Source organism: Aedes albopictus, chromosome 1 (assembly GCF_035046485.1).
Source record: "Aedes albopictus strain Foshan chromosome 1, AalbF5, whole genome shotgun sequence".
Lineage (NCBI taxonomy): Eukaryota > Metazoa > Arthropoda > Insecta > Diptera > Culicidae > Aedes > Aedes albopictus.
In genome coordinates this window covers 108,442,570-108,462,459 of record NC_085136.1, presented here as the reverse complement: position 1 = coordinate 108,462,459, position 19,890 = coordinate 108,442,570, and the positions used below count along the sequence as shown (strand labels likewise).

The 19,890-nt window shown below is 38.4% G+C and overlaps 1 protein-coding gene across 4 annotated transcripts in view; it reads right to left on the bottom strand.

The window, feature by feature from the left end:
* The window catches only part of LOC109432987 (protein takeout), a 71,149-nt gene that overhangs the window by 16,513 nt on the left and 34,746 nt on the right, over window positions 1–19,890 (bottom strand). Inside the window, exons 3-4 of one of the 4 annotated variants that reach the window (XM_062845166.1) lie at window positions 16,682–16,818; window positions 16,461–16,608 (exon numbers count right to left, since the gene is read on the bottom strand). The exons of 2 other annotated variants lie outside the window; for them this stretch is intronic. In XM_062845166.1, coding sequence (XP_062701150.1) covers window positions 16,461–16,608; window positions 16,682–16,818 — 285 coding nt within the window. Of the gene's footprint in view, window positions 1–16,460; window positions 16,609–16,667; window positions 16,819–19,890 lie in introns of all 4 variants that reach the window. One more of the 4 variants, XM_062845163.1, reaches the window with a different exon arrangement.

The window sequence follows — 19,890 nt, the reverse complement described above, 5'->3', positions numbered from 1 at the left end:
TGCAAGAACCGGTAGAGGTATTCTGGATGAATCTATAGAGAAGGCTATGAAGGAATCGCAGGAGGATTTTCTGAAAAAATCTCAGGAAGAATTCCAGCCATAATGCTGGGATAAATTCGTATTGGAATCACTAGGAAGAATTTCTGGAGGAATTGATGGAAGAATCACATGAGGAGTTGTTTCAGGTATTCTTGGAGGAAGGCCAAAAAGAGTTTATGCAGGAATTCTCTGAGGATTTTCTGAAGAAATCTTTGGATAAAATCTCTGGAGGAATTGGCTTCTTTAACGGTGTTGAGATAATGCGATATTCTGAATCTGCATGTAAAACTGAGCCGAAATCTAAATTTTCATGAGTTTTGAAGCCCGGGAACCTATTTAAAAATCAATTTGAAGTTTGTATGGGAGCGATTTGTCGAATCACCCCTCGTCGCAGTTTGTACTGGGCGGAGCTGTCAAACAGTTGCCTAGCTGTCAAAAGGTGATTTCAAAAAATCTCTTTGAAATTGATTTTAGGTACCAAAATAAGCTTCTAAAAATCTGAAAAAAAACATAGTGGCTCAGAAAAAGGTGCTCTTTCGTATAAAATCAAAAAATCAATACATTTTTCATAATTTAAAAACCCAATTCCTTGGAGAAACCCCTGGTGGAGAAACCAAAGGAATTTCTGCAAGAATTCCAGGAAGATTGCCTGAAAAGGTCTCAGAAAAAAGCCACGAGAAAGCTTTAGAAGAATTCGTAGCATAATTTCGGAAGTACCGTAATCCGGGGTAACATTGATCAGAATTTTCTATCTTTCTTGAATAATTCTCTTGTTAAAGCAAACATTACATGCTTTATATTTTTAAAACAAGTACTGACCCTCGGAGTATGTGTTAAGCTACTCGAAAAAGTATTGTAAAACTTTAAAACATGTTTAAATAAAGTTTTTAATCTAATTTTTGATTGTGATGATTTGGGGTAACATTGATCATCTCAGTAATCAATGTTCATTTGTGTTGAAAATACCCTTACTTACTAAATTCGGGGTCGCTGATTTCGAATATGTTGTCCAAATTCTTACAAATTATGTACTTTTTAAGTTATTTTAGGATTAAAATCCTCTAAACCACGAATTACGCCTAAAGGTAGGCAATGGCTTAAGCAATTGATAGCCGACTTTCAATAAATCGTATATTTTACTGAAAAATAGCATTTTCATAAAAGTTTCGTTTATTAAATCCAACTCTAGGATATCATATTGAAGTAATATGTACAGTGATTTCGAACCTCATATTGTATCTAGTATTCACGCCAACCATGAATGTTTGACAATGTATCTCATTGTGCTACGAAACACAATTATGGGAAAATCTATAATTCAATGTTTATGAAATTCAATTTTCATAAATTGCACGTCATTTAATAGCTAAATGATGGCAGATTACGATATACCATTCCATAGCAGAAACTGATTCAATGTAAAATGCTTGTTTGAACATTTCGTGAGGTGGGTCAAGCCGATCAATGTTACCCCGCTGATCAATGATACCCCGGATTACGGTACCACAGTTAGAATTTCTGGAGGAAGAACAGCAGGAAGAACCGCATGAATTGCTAGAGCAGTCACAGCTGGAATATCTGGAGGAATTCTTAGAATTCCTGGAGGTATCATAGAAGTAATTTCTTGAGAAATCCTAGAATCAGCAATGCCAGGGGTATCTTAAGAGAAGTTCCACTAACGAATGCTTGGAGGAATACCTATAGTTCTCCTTGAAGGAATCGGTAGAAGTATACTGTAGGAATTCCTGATGGAATCGCAGGAGGAATTTTTGGAGGAATCTCAGGAAGATTTCTCGAAAGTATTGCAGCAAGTAAGTATGTCAGGAGAAATCCCTAGAAGTATTTCTGAAGGAGTCCTAATGGGAATTGCTTGAAGAATTCCAGCTGAAATTCATGGAGGAAGGTCGACAGAAATTCTTGGGGAATTCCCCTGTGGAATTTCTGGAAGAACCTCTGTAGAAAGTCCTGGATATATCCTTGAAGAAATGTATGAAAGAATCAATGAAGGGATTTTATAGAAAAAACTCAGCGAGATCTTCCTGAAGAATCTCCGGAAGAACTTTCCTAGTAGAAATCCAGAAGGTAGCACAGTGAGAATTTGTAGAGGAGGAGTGACATTGCTGGAAGAATCGCAGCAGGAGTTGATTGAGGAATCCTAGCCACAATTCCCGGAGGAATGGCAATATAAGCGTCTTAAGGAATTCCATGAGAAATTTCTGGAAAATCTCTGAATGCATTCTCTGAAAGAATTCGTGTAAGAATCACCGGAGGAACTTCTAAAAGGATCCCAGGAAGATTGCTTGAATAATTCCACCAGAAATTCCTGTAGAAAATCCAATAGAAATTTTTGGAGGAATCCCTAGAAGAATTCTGAGAAGAATCATAGTAAGCAATATCGAAAGGAATCCAAAAAGGAAGCCTAGAGAAATCACTGTATGAATAGATAGAGGTATTTCTGGAGGAATCTATGTAGAATCTATTGATTGTTCCTTCCAATATCCAAAACGTACAAGAGTTATATAAGTAATTCCGGGTGTGCTTAAGTTTTGTTGACATGTGTCATTACTAAATATTAGAATTATTGTGTGAAGTTTTAAATTTTAGGTTTTTAAAAAACATGCTGCTTTTTACTAAAACTTTAAAATTGTAGGAAAAATTCTAGGGAGTGCGAATATGTTCTAGGGGGTGCCAGGCACCCTGATTATACAATAGTATATTTTTTATGCTCTTTCTAGTGATTTACTCAATATTTTTCAAACTTAAGAATTTTGAGAAAAAAGTAAATATAGAACAAATTAAACTAAATATCATTAAATTTGACACAAGAAGTCTTTACGCGCATTCTCCAGTAGTTTTTGTTTGTACTTGAGAGTTATAAATCTAAGAATAGCTTATCGATTTTAATGTGTTAACCAAATTAAAGAGGGTATTCTGTTTAGAGGATTCAAAAGTCGGTACAAGACTTCCTGCAATAATTATCTCTGCCTTTTGCCTTTCTCCTTCACCAAAGTGTACTGAAAGGCTATATGTTCACTCAAAAAACGAACTTTCGATAGAAGGCTCGGATAGTCAAGTCACATATACCAATTAACTCTGTGCGCAAAAAAGTTCACTTACTTTTGAGGCACTTCCCATTGGCCGATTGTTCGGATTATAGCTCGAATCGAACCGGATTATCGCATTGTTTGCAATTGAAAATGGTCCGGATCGGTCAAGGCGTTCCAGAGTTATGACCATTTCAGTGATCCAGGCCAACACTGGTACCGTAAACAGGGGTCAAATTGATCTGCGGGTCGAAATTGATCAGACGTTTTTCCGTTAGATAAGGTATGTTTTAAATGATTTTCTCACATTTATCGTTTAGTATAGGATTCCTACATCACAATACTTGGAAGGAAACAATGTAAAGTATGCTTAATCTAACCGAAAAACGTCTGTTCAATTTCGACCCGGAGATCAATTTGACCCCGGTTTACGGTATAACTGGCAGTATACAACACTGAACCAAGCCCCATCATGCGACACATCAAACTGCGGCGATTTGTGTTACCTTTAGCATGATTGACGAGTTTTGTGTAAAAATCAACACTGGAGACCTGCAATTCCACGATGACGGCTCAAAGTTTAAGATGGCAGACGAATATTCAAGATGGCGACTCCAAATTCAATATGGCGGCTGTTTAATAAAGTTTAAGGCTCTAAAACTATGCAATATGGGTATACTTGGTATGAAGAAGAACTATGGACTCCAAAAATGGCGTCCAGAATATCCAAGATAGCGGTCTGAAATCCAAGATGGCGGCTCCAAGTTCAAGATGGCGGTTGTTTAATGGACTTTTAAGCTCTTCATCCATGCAATATGGGTATATTTGGTATGAAGAAGATGTCTGGAGTCCAAAAATGACGATTAAAATATTCAAGATGGCGTCTCCAAATTCAAGATGGCGACTGTTTAATGGAGTTTTGGGACTTAAACCATAAAACATGGGTATATTTCGTATGGGGAAGAAGTTTAGACTCCAAAAATGGTGACCAGAATATCCAAGATGGCGGTATAAAATCCAATATGATAGCTCAAAATTCAAGATGGTGACTGTTTTATGAAGTTTTAGGCTCTAAAATCATGCAATGTAAATATATATGGTATGGGTAAGATGTCTGGAGTTCAAAAATGACGACCAGAATATCCAAGTTTAAGTCTGAACCCAAGATGGCGACTCCAGATTCAAGATGGCGGCTATTCATTGTTTTTTTCTAGACTCTAAAATTATGCACTATGGGTGGACTCTAAAATTATTCACTATGGTCTGGCCCAAGATGGCGGCTCCATATTCAAGATGGTGGATGTTTAATGGAGTTTTTGGCGCTCAAACAAAGCAACATGGGTATATTTGGTACGAGGAAGATGTCCGGAGTTCGAAAATAGCGACCAGAATATCCAATGGCGTTCGAAAATCCAAAATGGCGGCTCAACATTCAATATAGCGGCTGTTTAATTGAGTTTTGGGCTCTGAAACCAGTCAATATGAGCATATCTGGTATGGGGAAGAAGTCTGGAGTCCAAAAATGGCGACCATAATTTCTAAGATGCCGGTTTTTTAATCCAAAATGGTGGCTCAAAATTCAAGATTACGGTCTTTTTTTTTCAAGAGTTTAAGGCTTAAATATCAAGAGCCACAAAACGATATGATTTCTGGTGCCATGAAATGGATATCTGTTAAACGTATTAAAGGGCGATATTCATCAACATGTTACTTGAATTTTGTTGAAATGGGTTTCCGAAGGCACCATCACCGCTAGGTGGATTAATCAGAGTTTTTTAAATTTTTATTTGATTATATTTTTACCATTTCTTTCAATGTTTTCCTTGAGTATTCGTTCTGCAATTATTATAGAAAATCATTCAGAAATTCCTTTGAATTATTTTTGCAATTCAGTCGGATATTAATTGTATAATTTGCTGGCAATGTCTTTGGAATTTCTTCAACAATTTCTTTGAAATCTTCACTCGATTTTTTTTTTAATAATCTGGTTTTTCCTAAAAGATTTCTTTTTGGGGAGTTTTTGGAAATACATTAATTTATTAATTATCAAAGGGGTTTCTAAAAGAAATCTGAAAGAAATTATTGAAGATATTTCTTAAGAACCTCACGAAGCCAGTCAGCCGAAGCATTTTCTACAAAAATTGAGTAAAGATGTCTCCAAAGAAAGTGCAAAAACAAACATCAAAAGATATTTTGACAAAAAATTGCGAAATCAATTTTTGAAACAATGGCACAGCTTCCAAAGGAATTGCCAAAGAAATATCCAAAAAATAATGCTGCAAGAATCTAGAAATCAATTGTTTAAGGAATTCCCAGAGGAATTGCTGTAGAAATTTTCAGAGAAAATGGCGAATAGATTCTCAAACGAATTTTGAAAGCTGGACTCGAAAAAAGTTAGAGACACGAAATAATGTATAATTTTTGATTGCATGCACAAAAAGAGCTGATTTTTCAATTATTTACGTGTGATTAATACCATAAAAAATCATCAAAGTATTGGCGCAGATATTATCGATACAATCAAATGTAATTTTGGAAACTTTGAGCATCCATTCTAAAATTGCATGGGCTTACACATCAAAACGTCTGAAAGTTTGACTTTGAGAAAATTTCATCATAATAAGTTCAGTGCTTTTTCAACAATTCAAACAAAAAAAAAGGATATTATTTTTCAAATTTTGGACACTTTTTCACATTTTAAAAACAGTGTGCACTATTTTGTCTGTAGAATTGGCAACACTGTCCCGATTTTTAGAAAACTTCATCAGTGTAAAATTGTTGTGTTCAAGTTTTTTCAGTGAAGATTTCAGCCATTTTCGTTGTATATCAAAAACCACATCTGGTTATTGTGACATTGTGCTAACTACATATATGGCTAAAACTTTTTTACGGTTAGATCAAATTGAATGTAATTTTGACACAATACTTCTACATATAAACTTTACGCACAGAAAACAAATCATTGAAATCGGTTAAGTATTTTTGGCTCTACAGTTTTAAATTTAAAAAAAAAGTTTTTTTCATGTCCAAGGTTCTTAAATGGTAAGTCTCTTGTTTCGACGATATCTCCTCCAACACTTACCGATTTTGTTGAAATTTTCCTGGTATTAGTTACACATAATGTTCTATTCCTGATAAAAAAAAAACAGCTATTTTTGTGCACGCAATCAAAAGTTATACATTATTTCGTGTGTCTCACTTTTTTCGAGTCCAGTCTTTATTCATTTGTTTTTTCTTTCTGTGACAAATTTTGGATAGTTCTTGAAAATTAATTCTTTTGGGATTCCTTTTGTCAAGCTTTGTTGCACTTCCTCTGGAAAGTCATTCGTTTATTGGTTTAAGGTGCCTTCAGCATCTTTGGAAATCGCTTTGTTTATGTTTTCGGCTAATTCTTTGGTGACTGCATTGGCAATCACCTTTGGAATCCATTTTATAATTTCTTTGAGATTTTCTTCGGCCATTCCATTGATATTTCTTGTATTATTTTAAATATGCGACAAAAAATCTATTAGAGTTTTCAAAGTAATAAAACATGGAATTCCGAAAGGAAACATCAAACGAATTACAAGATAAATTTCCAAAATATGCCAGAGAATTTGTATAACAAACTGACTAAGGAATTTTCAAGGTATGTCAGGTAGTTAAACTTATGGCCCAAATAAGTTTGGAAAATAACTGTTGAAAAAGTTTCCAAAAGTTTCGAACCCAACAAAACCCCCAAAAATAATGTTCTCCACTGATACACACTAGAGATGGTCGGGTTTCGGGTTTTCAAACCCGAAACCCGACCATCTCTAATACACACCAAGTTTCATTGGCATACTGCAGCACAGATTTCATGTTCGAGTTGAAAATTCGGATTTTGGTGCGTCGACCAATCTGGATGTTTTTCCATACCTTTCTTAAACTCGCAAAAGCAGCCTCTTTTTCTTCTGAACCATGGGGGGGGGGGGGATAATCTGCTCAACAGACACCCGAACAAAAGGTCCAGGTAGTATGAGGTTAAGGATCGTCTTCTACCAAAAAAGTGAAAGCCAGCACTACTGTTTCTCCTATCCACTAAACAACATTCCCATGGTCGCTAAACCCTTCGTCTCCACCAAGAAGGCATTGCTTCAGAGAGGGGCAAGTACACATCACACCCTCAAGGTCAGCTGCGTAGCCTGCAGCTATGAACATCAATGACTAGCATTGGAGAGTTCATCACGGTAGCATGCTGACGCTTAGCCAGTTTCCCGAGTGGTCTCACCACTTCCTTTGTCCTCGGAAGGCAGGCAGGGTCGACACCACGCCTGCTTCCAGCTGCACAGCAAGTATCAAAAACTGATACCGCGTGCACAGCGATTTGACCTTCCCGCAAGTAAGGCCCTATCAGCCAACACACAGAAGGACGTGCCGACATGGGCCTCCACCTGCCCCGACCTAGCCGAGGGCCCATTTCCAACCGCAGGCTCGGGTCCAACGCAGAAAACCGACGCCACGACAGTAAGGCTACCAAGATTTTCTCCCCGCGGCCACTTAATCGCTGTAAGGATCGATTTCGACCGCTGTGCACCGGTATGATCAAGGGTATGATCTACGTAGCCGACTTTGAACCCTGAAACCACCTCTTGTATCGTGTATGCACTAGCCATTCTTCGAGTCCACGTGCCGTAACTCCAAGGCGATGTGGCTGATAGTCGTTAAAACGGCATTCCAGCCAAACTCATCCCTACACATAGTGATGGATACCCGATCCGGCCATACTTTTTCGGAAAACTAAAAGCTAAATTAGGGAAATTTATCGACGAGGCACGAAGCGTTCAACGGACGGTTGCTGGTTCGATACGGATAACCAACAGAGAAACCGTGGCGTGGGGGACTGCATCTACATTGTACACTCGTGGACGCTGTTGTTACGTAAAATGGAGTCCAACTCTAAATTTTGGTGAGATTATTCCAATCATCTTTCCATCAATGAGTTTCAAAATAAGAATTATCTAGACATCAGCTGAGATCTGTCTAATTTTACGTTACGCGTAAGCTTTCAGTACGCGCTCATGTTTAATCCAAAAAATGGCACCATGCTCGTTCTATATTCGACAGGCGATGTTTTGTTTTGTTTTGTTTATGCAGTGAATCATTCCAGGGATTTTTCTAAGAACTCCTTCACAAAATCTTCTTACAATGTCCTCAGTTGTGCCCCGCGATTCCTCCACGAATTTATGCTAGGATTCCTACAGGGTTTCTGCAGGAGTCTAGTCTATGTAGTGGTCTTCTAGTGATTCTTCAAGGAATTCCTCCACGGCAGTCCTCCAAGGATATCTCTAAGGATTTCTCCAGAAATTCTTTTTATGACTCCTCATGAAAATTTTCCATACATTCGTTAAAGTCCCGTCATCCCCAACACGATCCTCATGTAGATATTTATGGGAAAATTCCTTTAGGAATCCTTGGAGAAATTCTTGGAGGAATTCATAAAGGAATTTCTTAACGAATTCCTAGAGGAATTTCTGCAAATTTCTCCGAGAATTATCCCAGGGATTAGGGAATTCCTTTCAAGAATTTTCTAAAAGATTCCCCCGGGAATTTTACCGGCATATTCCCCCAAGGATTTTTCCAAGTATTCCAAGGATTCCTCCGGGAATTCCCGCAGTAATTCTTTCAAGAAATCCACCAGGAATTCTCTAGGGATTCAAAAATTCGTCAGGAATTTAGGAATTCTCCTAAAGAATTCTCCAAGGGAATCCCCCAGGAATTCCTCCGTGGATTTCCTAAGGGATTCCTGTGGAAATTTTGAAATTCCTTTCATGAATTCTCCAAAGGATTCTTTAGGGAACACCTTCAAGGTTTCCTCCAATGTTTCCCTCAGGAATTCCTCCGGGAACTCCTCCAGGGATTCAGAAATTCACTAGAAATTTAAGAATTCTCATAAGGATTCTTCCAGAGATTCCTCCGGGAATTCCTCCAGGGATTCATCCGAGAATTTCCTTAGGCATCCCTCCAGGAATTCCCCAGGGTTTCAGAAATTCACCAGGGATTTAATCAATTCTCAAAGGGATTCCTCCGGGTTTGAAAAATATTTGAAGAAATACCAGAAGAAATTTCTTCAGTAATTTCAGTAATTCTGCAATTGCTAGTGGAATTGCTGGAAGAATCCTTGAGTGAATTTCTGGAGAAATTTGTGGAAGAAACCCTGGATAAGTTTTTGGAAACTCCTGCAGGAATTTTTGGAGGAACTAATTGAGGATCTTTTTGAAGAATTATTGAAGAAACTTCTGGAGAAATTTCTGGAGGAGTTTCTGTAGAGTACCCGAAAGAATCCCAAAATAAAGTTCCAACGAAATATTGTAGACATTTTTGGAGAAATTTCTGGTATTCCTTCAGTAATATTTTTTATGGTGCCTTAAGTTCTACCATAAAATTTATGAAGATTTTCTATAGAGAACCTTAAAGAACCTTGTGAATTTGGTCACACAAAAATTATAGATTTTCAACCCCGTTCTCCATATGGCACACTTTTTGAGTGGCACTTCTGATATTTGTGAGCTATCACACTTTGTTTATTCTTCATCAATGCGTGAAATAGTTTATGGAAGTTCCCCATTAATAATTCTAGAAATTTCTTTCATAAAGTAATTCAAGGATTCTTTCGAGAATTTCTTCATCGGTTCCTTCAATACTTCTTTAAGGGATTCCTCAATAAGTTCTTCATGGAATATCTCCCAAAGTTCTTGGAATTCCTCCCAAAGTTCTTTCATTATACTTTCGGAGATTTTCGCAGAAATTCATACAGATTCCTTTAGAAGCTTCTCCGGGTACTCCTTCATGTAGTTCATCAGAAATTCCTCCTGGGTTTCCTCCATGGAAGTTTTTACGGTTTTTTCCGGATTCTTCATAAAGTTCAGAAATTTCATCATAAACAATTCCTTAAAACTTAAACAAAATACATTTGCAAATTCTCATGAGATTTTTCTTGGAATTTAAGTGTTTCTCCAAACATTATTACAGGAATTTCTTTGAAAATACGTTCATGCGTTCCTGAGGGAATTCCTTAAGAAAATCTTCCATTAATCTTCAGCAATATGTCTGAATTAACCCTTCAGCGCGCGCGCTGTTGTAAAAAGTACAACACTACCAAAAAAACCTCGCTTTTCGTATACAGCGCGAGCGCGGTGCAGTTTCGGTTGCTTGATGGCGCGCGTCCTGGAAGGTTAAGTATTATAGGAATTTTACCAAGAGATCCTCAAGGAATAATTCCAGAAATTCCTCCATGAATTTATTCAGCAACTCTATCTATAGAGATAAGTGACATTTCAACACACGAACACTAGCGCAAATTTTTACTCACACAAAAGTGCACGCCGATTGAAAGGCTACTCAGATTGCATATGCAAATATTACCCAATCGATTTGGGTAAAACGGGTAAATAATGATAAAACTAACGTCCGGGGCAAGAGTGCAAATATTTTCCTCGCAGTTTCACAACTACATCTACAAAAAAGGCACGCATACATTTGAACGTGATTACCTCTATTATTTCTTCAGAAATTTATCTAGGATATTTTCAGATATTCCTCCAAGAATTCGTTAAAAATATCTCCAGGAATTTCTAAAGGAATGAAATAGAAATTTATTCAAAATATAACTACCATGGACTTTTAGAAATTTCTCCATTGGTTCCTTCTAAAATATTTTCAGGAATGTTTCAGAATTTTCAAAAATTATCAGCGTTTCTTCCGGAAACTCTTCCAAGGGTTCCTTCAGGGGTCGCTTGAAGAGTTTCGTCAAGAGTTACTGAAGAAATTTCTAAAAAGTTTTTTTTCTTAAAATAGCTCCTTGCGGTTCCTTCAGAGGTATCTTCTGGGATTCCTATAGGGATTGCTTTAGTAATTCTTTCAGATATTTAGATAATGGATTTTTATTGTAGTACTTTAGGAAATCACATAAGAATATTGGAGTTATTTGTACGAGAGTCCCTGAAGAGGGATCTGGGGATTTTTTTGAAAATTTCTTGAAGAGATTCCTAAACAGAATTCTCTAAAGCGATTTCTGGGGTAATCGTTAGAAGATTTTCTGGAGGAATCCCTGAGAAATACCTGGAGGAAACCCTTGGAATGGCTTTGGAGGAGTTCCTAGAAGATTTTTAGGAAAAACTTTTGCAGGAATTGAAGGAAAGATTCCTTAAGGAGTTTCTGAGAAAATCCCAGAGGGGAGGGATTTCCAAAGAAGACCCTTGAGAAATTTCTGAACAAAACCTTGGAACAATAACTTCCTTCCTTTAAAAAAAATGCGGGAATCCGTATAGAAATTGCAGACTGGAATTCTTGAATAAATCTTCAAACAGATTTCTATAGGGATACCTGGACAATTTTTTGAAGCAGGCCTTGAAAGAACTCCTGGGGATACTTCTGAAGGAGTTTTTGATAGAACTACTGGCAAATAGTTTGAAAGGTATTAGTGAACAAAATCCCTGGAGCAATTTCTGAAGTAATGTCTAGAGGAATCTTCGAAGGAAAATTTAGCAGTAGACATTTCAAACAAATCTGGAAAAAATCTTAAAAGAACAACCAAAAAAAAAAAGATTTTTTTGAATCACTGAAGGACTGCTTGGAAAGCTGGAAAATGTTTTGCAGTAATTCCATGTAGAATTTCTTAGGAATTAGAATTCTGGGAGAAACGCCAAGAAATAAGCCCATAAGTGATTTCTGATGAAACACCAAAGGTATCTCTGAAGGGATTTCCGAAAGGTCCCCCGAAAAAAAAAACTGAAAGAAGCTCTAAAGAAAGGTCTCAATAAAACCCAGGACATGTTTATGATGCCTGCCGCGGAGAAATATCTGAGTATCTTTTCGGAAACCCCAATGAGGTAGAATTTTCCAGAGCAGTTTCTGAAGGAATACCTGAGAGAATTCACGGAGGAGATGCCTAAAAGAACCCTGGAGGAATATGCAGAGAAATTCTTGAAGGAACCTTTGTAGGGATTCCAAGGGATTGAATTTCTGAGGAATTTCGGGATGCATACCTGGAGGTTCCGCTGGATAATTTCATGCAAGGATCTTTTGAGAAATTGCAGAAAAAAAATAATGGAGGAATCTTTCATGAAACATGTGAAAGAATCGCTAAAGCAACTGTCAATCTGTTAAAAAATTTCTGCAGGAATTGAATTTTCTGAAGGAATAGCTGTAGGTTTATCTGAACAAAAGCTTTGAGCAATTTAAGATGAATTCCTGGGAAAACTCAAATTTCTGCCATTTCTACTTAGAGGCATCTTTTATAAAATTTCTGGTGAACGTTTTCAAGGAATCTCTTAAAAATTCTTGTGGAGATCAAAACCTCTGGTTTCGTAAAGTTCAAACCTTTTGCATACATAAGCTAGGCGAAAACTGCAGTTTTGATACAGAAAACAAATTATTCTATGATTATGTTTATTGAGGACTAGCAATAGCAATTTCGAGAACAAAATAAAAAAATATTCACGCCGATTACGCCGTCACCGCTGCCTCTAGTCTCATGAATCCCTAGGGGTTCGGACCTCCGCACAATGGTCGGAAAAGAATAAGTTGTTGATGATGATGAGGATGATGATGATGATGATGATGATGATGATGATGATGATGACGATGATGATGAAAGTGTACCCACCATAAACGCAAGGATTAGGGTAATTGTTCCCTTCGTTGCGCTAGTACCTATTTTTTTTTTTTTGGTTTTGATTGGGTTTTCTCGGTCATACTGAACTGCAATTAAACGTCGTTTTTACGTTTCAACCTACTTTTTACCCTTCTTACACCCATAAGAAGAGTATAAATACCGCTTGTAAAACCGACTTTCGATCCGAGGCCCGCAGGGCCGAGTCACATATACCAATCAACTCAGCTCGACGAATTGAGCAAATGTCTGTATGTGCGTGTGTATATATATGTGTGTGTGTGTGTGTGTGTGTGTGTGTGTGTGTGTGTGTGTGTGTGTGTGTGTGTGTGTGTGTGTGTGTGTGTGTGTGTGTGTGTGTGTGTGTGTGTGTGTGTGTGTGTGTGTGTGTGTGTGTGTGTGTGTGTGTGTGTGTGTGTGTGTGTGTGTGTGTGTGTGTGTGTGTGTGTGTGTGTGTGTGTGTGTGTGTGTGTGTGTGTGTGTGTGTGTGTGTGTGTGTGTGTGTGTGTGTGTGTGTGTGTGTGTGTGTGTGTGTGTGTGTGTGTATGTGTGTGTGTGTGTGTGTATGTTACAAAAAAATGTCACTCACGGTTCTCAGGCGTCTGTTGACCGATTTGAGTTCTCTTGCAAGCAAATGAAAGCTACTACATCCTAGTAGAACGCTATTGAATTTTATTTTGATTGGACGTTCGGTTACCGAGATATCTTTCAAAGAGTTCTAGGGAGTAGTACAACTTAATTATTTTAGAGATTTTTGACAAAGTGTATCACCATAAATTTCTCAGCAGTCTATCAACCGATTTGGGTTATTAAGGCCCCAAACGAAAGCTACTGCATCCTAGAAGAACGCTTTTGAATTTCATTCCGATTGGACATTTTGTAACCGAGATATCTTTCGAGGAGTACTTTGGAGTACCTAATACAACTTAACTTTTTAAAGGGGCTTTGAAAAATGCTTCATAATTAATTGACCAGCCGTGTGTCAATCGATTTGAGTGCTCTCATCAGCAAATCAAAGGTGCAGCATCCTAGTAGTATGCTATTGAATTTCATTCCATTTGGACATTTTGTTTCCGAGATATCTTTTGAGCAGTACTGAGGTTTAATAAAATTTACGCTATTGGGAGATTTTTGATAAAATGTATCATAATAAATTTCTCAGCCGTCTGTCAACCGATTCGGTTTCTCTTAGCATCAAATAAAAGCTACAACATCCGCTTCCATTTTTTTGAATTTTATTCTGATTGAACATTTATTTACCGAGATTTCTTTTAAAGAGTATTTGAGAGTAATCTCAATAAATTCCTTTTTTTTATTATTATACTAGCTGTCCCGGCTAACGTCGTACTGCCTGCCTACTGTGTTTTTGGCATACAGCTCTATAAGGACGTTCCTCGCAAAGTCACCTGTATGGGAGCCCCCCGTCCCAGAGACTGGAGAGGTCTCATACCAAGCTAAGAACCTTCCCCGGCCCCAGCAGCATCCACATACAAAATTTCAAGCCGATCGGTTCAATAGTTTCCGAATCCATAAGAGTCAGATAGACAGACAGAAATTCAGATATATAGATTTGCTTGCTGTCTTACATCAGCTACAAATGATAATGCAAATGGCTCAAGGTCCAATTGAAGATTATTCAACAATATATAAATACCACAGTCTTCTCTTGACATGAATATCCACTTATGAAGTGAACGTGTGACTATTACGCCACGGGCCCCGGCTTTTTTATCCGTTTTTAAAGCATAAGAATTGTATAAATGACTCTTAGAACAAGTTTCATTGAAAAACATCGTCATTAAAACATAACCGCCCAATGCTAAACGTACTGTGCTTGGCCGGGCAAACACTAAGTGGCAATAGTGAGCAAACGTCAAACAGAAGCAGAAACGACGCCAGAACAGCGAGTGATCAATCGACCTATTACCGAAAATTTGCATCAACCGTTAAAAAGGTGATCGATGGGAAGCGAGCGGAGTGTGACGTCTGTTTCTCTGTGCCATAACCATGTCCCAAGTACTTTGGATCTAATTTATTCAACTGGACAAAGTGTATCTCGATGATGTATTATTCGATTGGCAGTTTACAAGAGATACAATATTCCAGAATATGTAAGCTATTGTTTAAACACTCCATACCTACAATATTCTAGGAGATTCTGGCTGGCATTTCTGGTAGTTGAGCCCATGAACGATGATTCTATTATGGAAAGCAATCAACTTGATGCCAAATCTACAATATTTTCTAGAATGACCAAAAATCACAATCATACATACGAATAATACTACAATAATTTTAATAAGTGTAAGAAGGGTTCTGTTCGCCATAGGTGGATTAATTCAGGTTCTTTTCGGTCATCTTCAGACCGAAAAAAAAGTAGGTTGAAACGTAAAAACGACGTTTAATTGCAGTTCAGAATCACCGAGAAAACCCAATCAAAACCAACAAATAAAGCAAACGGTGATCAAAACCAAATAATATATAGTACCTATTGTAGCGGTAGTGGCATTTGAGCACTTTTTCAACTAAAATGTTGCCAAAAGATATTTTTAATAGTTGTATTATGCTTCAATTAAAAGATTGCACCATTAGTGTGCTTAAGAATTGTCCGAAATCCTACTTAAAAAAGATCCGTAATATTTTTGCTGCTATGTTCCTATTGTAACGGTAGTGCTCCAATCCTCCAAAATCCCTTATGAATTGGGATGAATTGGGATACCGCAACAATAGCAACCAAAATTATATTTTATCTCCATTATAGAAACAGTGTGCCTAATCCTAATGTTGGTACAAACGATTTATTATCGAAAACATTTAAAAACGATAGTTTTCATATTTTTCCAATCAAATTTGGATAGAAAACTACCGACTAAAGATGTCATCAGACTGTTTGTCATTTTGACAAATAGTTGTCATCGAAGTCCGACATTCGTCCAAGGTTGCTATAATTCACGTTGTGTTGGTCATTTGTCGGGCTTGTTTGGCCAAATATTAACCTTAACGTTTTGGAACACTTCATTAGGTGGTACGATCACATTTTTTTTTAAATTATTTTACACTAATACCACAATGATGGGCGCACTTACTTTACCTATGGCTGAATAATCTTTCCGGATGGTTTGTTGTAGCAGGGTGAGTTGAATCGCTGAATTCCTTCGGTAGTCAACAAAAAGTTTCTAGCTCATGACAAAGGTCTGGCTACTGCACGAACTTAAGTCCGGCCATTAGTTCATTTAACTCCCTTAGGCTACCCCAAGCGCTACACCACCGTGTATTTAAACCCCTTAATATGGATATGAAAATTGTAAAATTTTATAATACTTAGGCAATATATCAATCAATATAGTTACTTCATCATTTCTTAGGAGGTGTGCAAAAATAGGTGAGTGTTTAGGACGCGAAACAATAAACACAGTCTCTCTGGAGACGTTTTGAACCGTGCCAAAATCATGCTGATTGGTTCATCCGCCTCCAAATTGCCTCCAAAGGGATTTAAAAGTCATTTTTATATATAGAAATATGGCAACGAAGATCTGCCTACGTGAGCTGAGCTGTTATCATTTTGTTGTTACACAGTACCCACTCGGCAAACTTCTAGTAAATCGATTTGCATGGCATATGAGAGCACTTAGTTGACCTGTTATTGTTAATTGCCTTGGCGTCGAAGGCACACTTCCAAACTAATTGGTATTTTCAAAGATTCAACGTTTTACGCAAATCGTTCAATACACTTGTCGCATACTCACTTGGTTCGAACCAGCACTTGCCGTGGCCGTTCAGCGGAATCACCAGGATGCGGCCCTGCATGTGGTAGCTGCCCTCGATGCGCATCTTCGGCAACCGGATGTGCGTTTCCCAGCTGAAGTCCCGGCTGCTGACACTATGGATGGAAATCTGAGGATAGAAATCACTTTGCCCCATGAAAACCAATCACCGAACCGGGTAAAACGTACACATTGCGAACTACTTTCGTATTGGAAAATCCGGTCACCACCACTTTGGAGAGGGACGCGTTGACGCTGACGGGACCGTCTCCCTGGAGGATGCGAATTTTGCTGATCTTCATTGGGTCGATTGTGCCCACGTGCTCCAGACCTTCGATTCCTGTGAGGGGAAAAAAGGGAGAAGGATGAACGATTAGTATGACATTCTGCTATAGAATAGTTACGAACATTCTAGTAGACTCTGAAATACCACAGTGTGATCGGTAGACAGTATATTAGTGTCACATTCTTGAAATCAATGGCCTAGCCAAAGACGGCGACTGGTGCCAACCAACCGGTGCTACTACACTGAGTTTCAAAATGACATGATCATGACAAGTTATCGAATTTCACAGTCGTAGTTACAAACCGGCATTGAGTAAGACATTAACGAAGATTGGCGCAATAGAGCGTGTTTACTTATAAGGTTGGGATTGGACAGTTAAAGAGAAGAAGTGGTTGAGAAAATTCAAGGTGACGCTATGCGGTGCCTCAGAGGGGCTTAAGTAGACGTTAATGGGAAATTCAGAGGTATTTCAGGGAGCTTAGATTCAAAATTTTCGAAAGTATCGGAGACTTACAGAGCTTCCAAGAGATCTCCAGAAGGTTTCAGGTGTATCGGGTTTCAAGAGGGCTTCAGGGGCTTACAATTACGGTTCAAGTTAGAGTTTTTTTCTATGGGGCTTTCAGGGGCTTTCATTAATGCTTCAGGGGCTCTCAGGGGGTTTCAGGGAGCCTCAATAGAGTTTGAAGGGATTCTACGGGAGTGTTGACGAATTATCAGAGTTGTTTGCAGTTGTTTCAAGGCATCTCATCTGATTTCAGGGGATTTAAGGAGGTTTCAGTAGATTTTAAAATTAGCCTACAGGGGTTTTGAGGTTTTTTTTGTGAGTTTCAATGTGGTTTAGTAACAGGAGTCTAAGAAAATTTTTTGATGGGTTTCAATTCGTTTCAAGGTGTTTAATTCCGTTTCGAGACGTATCAGACACATTCCACGTGTTACGATTTGCACGAAAATTAAACTTTTGCTTCCATTAATTGTTATGTTGTTAAATACATGTCAACCAGTATATCAAACGATCACATTTGATTAGAAGATTCATTTCATGCTTTGTAAATGAAAATTGGAACTTTTTTCTTCAAGAAAGTAATTATCTTCGTTTTGGTACAAAAAGAATCAAAATCGATAACTGGAGCACTGAAATATCGTTTAACGAGTACAAAAACCGCGGTGTAGAAGTACGTTGAATGTGTCATCAGAGATTTTCCAGTCGTTTCAGGCACGTTCCATGGGGATTCCAGGAGTTAGGATGTTTTTAAGGCGTTTCAGGGGTGTTCCAGGGGTTTCGAGGAAGATGCATGAGCGTTCTATGATGTTTTAGATTAGTTCCAGGGGGTTCAGGAGGTTTCTGGAGGTCCCATGGGCGTTCCAGGGGTATTCCAAGGGGTTTCATGCGATTCAAGAGTGTTGCAGGGGTTTCAGAAGCGTTCTAAGGGTGTTCCAAGGGGCTTCATGAGCGTTCCGTAAGGTTTCATGGAATTATAATGGCGTTCCTGGGGTGTTCAAGAGGGTTTCATGAGCATTGCATAGTGTTCCATTAGCATTTCATGAGGGATCAGGGAACTGCTTTGACACATCTCTGCAACCCCCTTTGAAGCTCCAAGGATCCCCGGAGGTCTCCAGTTAACCTAGTGGTTAAGGCTATGGATCGCCAATCCGGAGATGGTGGGTTCGATTCCCGTTCCGATCGGGGAAATTTTCTCAACTCCCTGGGCATAGTGTATCATTTTACTTGCCTCACAATATACAAATTCATGCAATGGCAGGCAAAGAAATCCCTTCAATTAATAGCTGTGGAAGTGCTCAAAGAACACTAAGTTGAAGCGAGGCAGGCCAAATCCCAGAAGAAGAAGAAGAAGAAGAAGAAGAAGAAGAAGAAGAAGAAGAAGACGAAGAAGAATACGAAGAATGAGAAGACGAAGAAGAAGGAACGTTCCAGAAGTTTTCAATCAGGTTCCGAGGATTTTAGGAAGTTTCAGGGGGTTTTAGAGGCGTTCCGGGAGTGTTCCAGGAGTTTCTATGGAGATGCATAGGCTTTCTTTGCCATTTTAGATGCGTTCTAGGGGATTTCAGGAGGTTTCTAGAGATTCCATGGGCATATCAGGGGTATTCCAAGGAGTTTAAGGGGTTTCAAAAAAGTTCCAGGGGTTTCAGGGGCGTTCTAGGGTTGTTCCAAGGGGTTCATGGGCTTTCCACAAGGATTCATGGGAGTTCAAGGGCGTTCCAGGGGTGTTCCAAAGGATTTAAGGGGGTTTAAGGCTTTCCAGGGGTGTTCTGTGAGGTTGTTGGAAGGTTCATGGACATTCCATAGGATTTCATTAGCATTCCATGGGGGCTCAGGGGGTTTCAGGGGTGTTCTAGAGTGTTTCAAGAGAGTTCCAGAAAGTTTTAGGAGCCTTCCATGGCGTTCTAGGGGATATATCTTTGATATCTTTGATATCACCTGATACCCTGAAACTCCTTGAAATCCCTCTGAAAATCCCCCGGATTCTTTAAAATAATTTCCCTAGGATTCATTTGGAAATTTTCTTCTAGAAATGATTTTCAAATTCCTCTTATTCTTCTTCTTCTTCTTCTTCTTCTTCTTCTTCTTCTTCTTGGCGTAACGTCCTCACTGGGACAAAGCCTGCTTCTCAGCTTAGTGTTCTATGAGCACTTCCACAGTTATTAACTGAGAGCTTCCTCTGCCAATGACCATTTTGCATGTGTATATCGTGTGGCAGGCACGAAGATACTCTATGCCCAAGGAAGTCAAGGAAATTTCCTTTACGAAAAGATCCTGAACCGACCGGGAATCGAACCCGTCACCCTCAGCATGGTCATGCTGAATACCCGTGCGTTTACCGCCTCGGCTATATGGGCCCTCAAATTCCTCCCGGAGTTTAATAGGAATTCTCTTGGAAAACTAACAATTTTTATCAGAATTTCTCTTTGGAAATTTTACAAAATCTATCATGAATTCCATAAAGCAATTCTTTAAAAGATCCATCAGGGTTTTTGTTTGACAAATTATTCTAGGCAATCCCAAAGAAGCTTCACTTGCCATTCGTTCAGAAATTCTTCCATTGATCATTTTATAAAATCTTCAATAGATTCCAATATTTCCTTAAAAAATTTCAACAGGTATTCTAA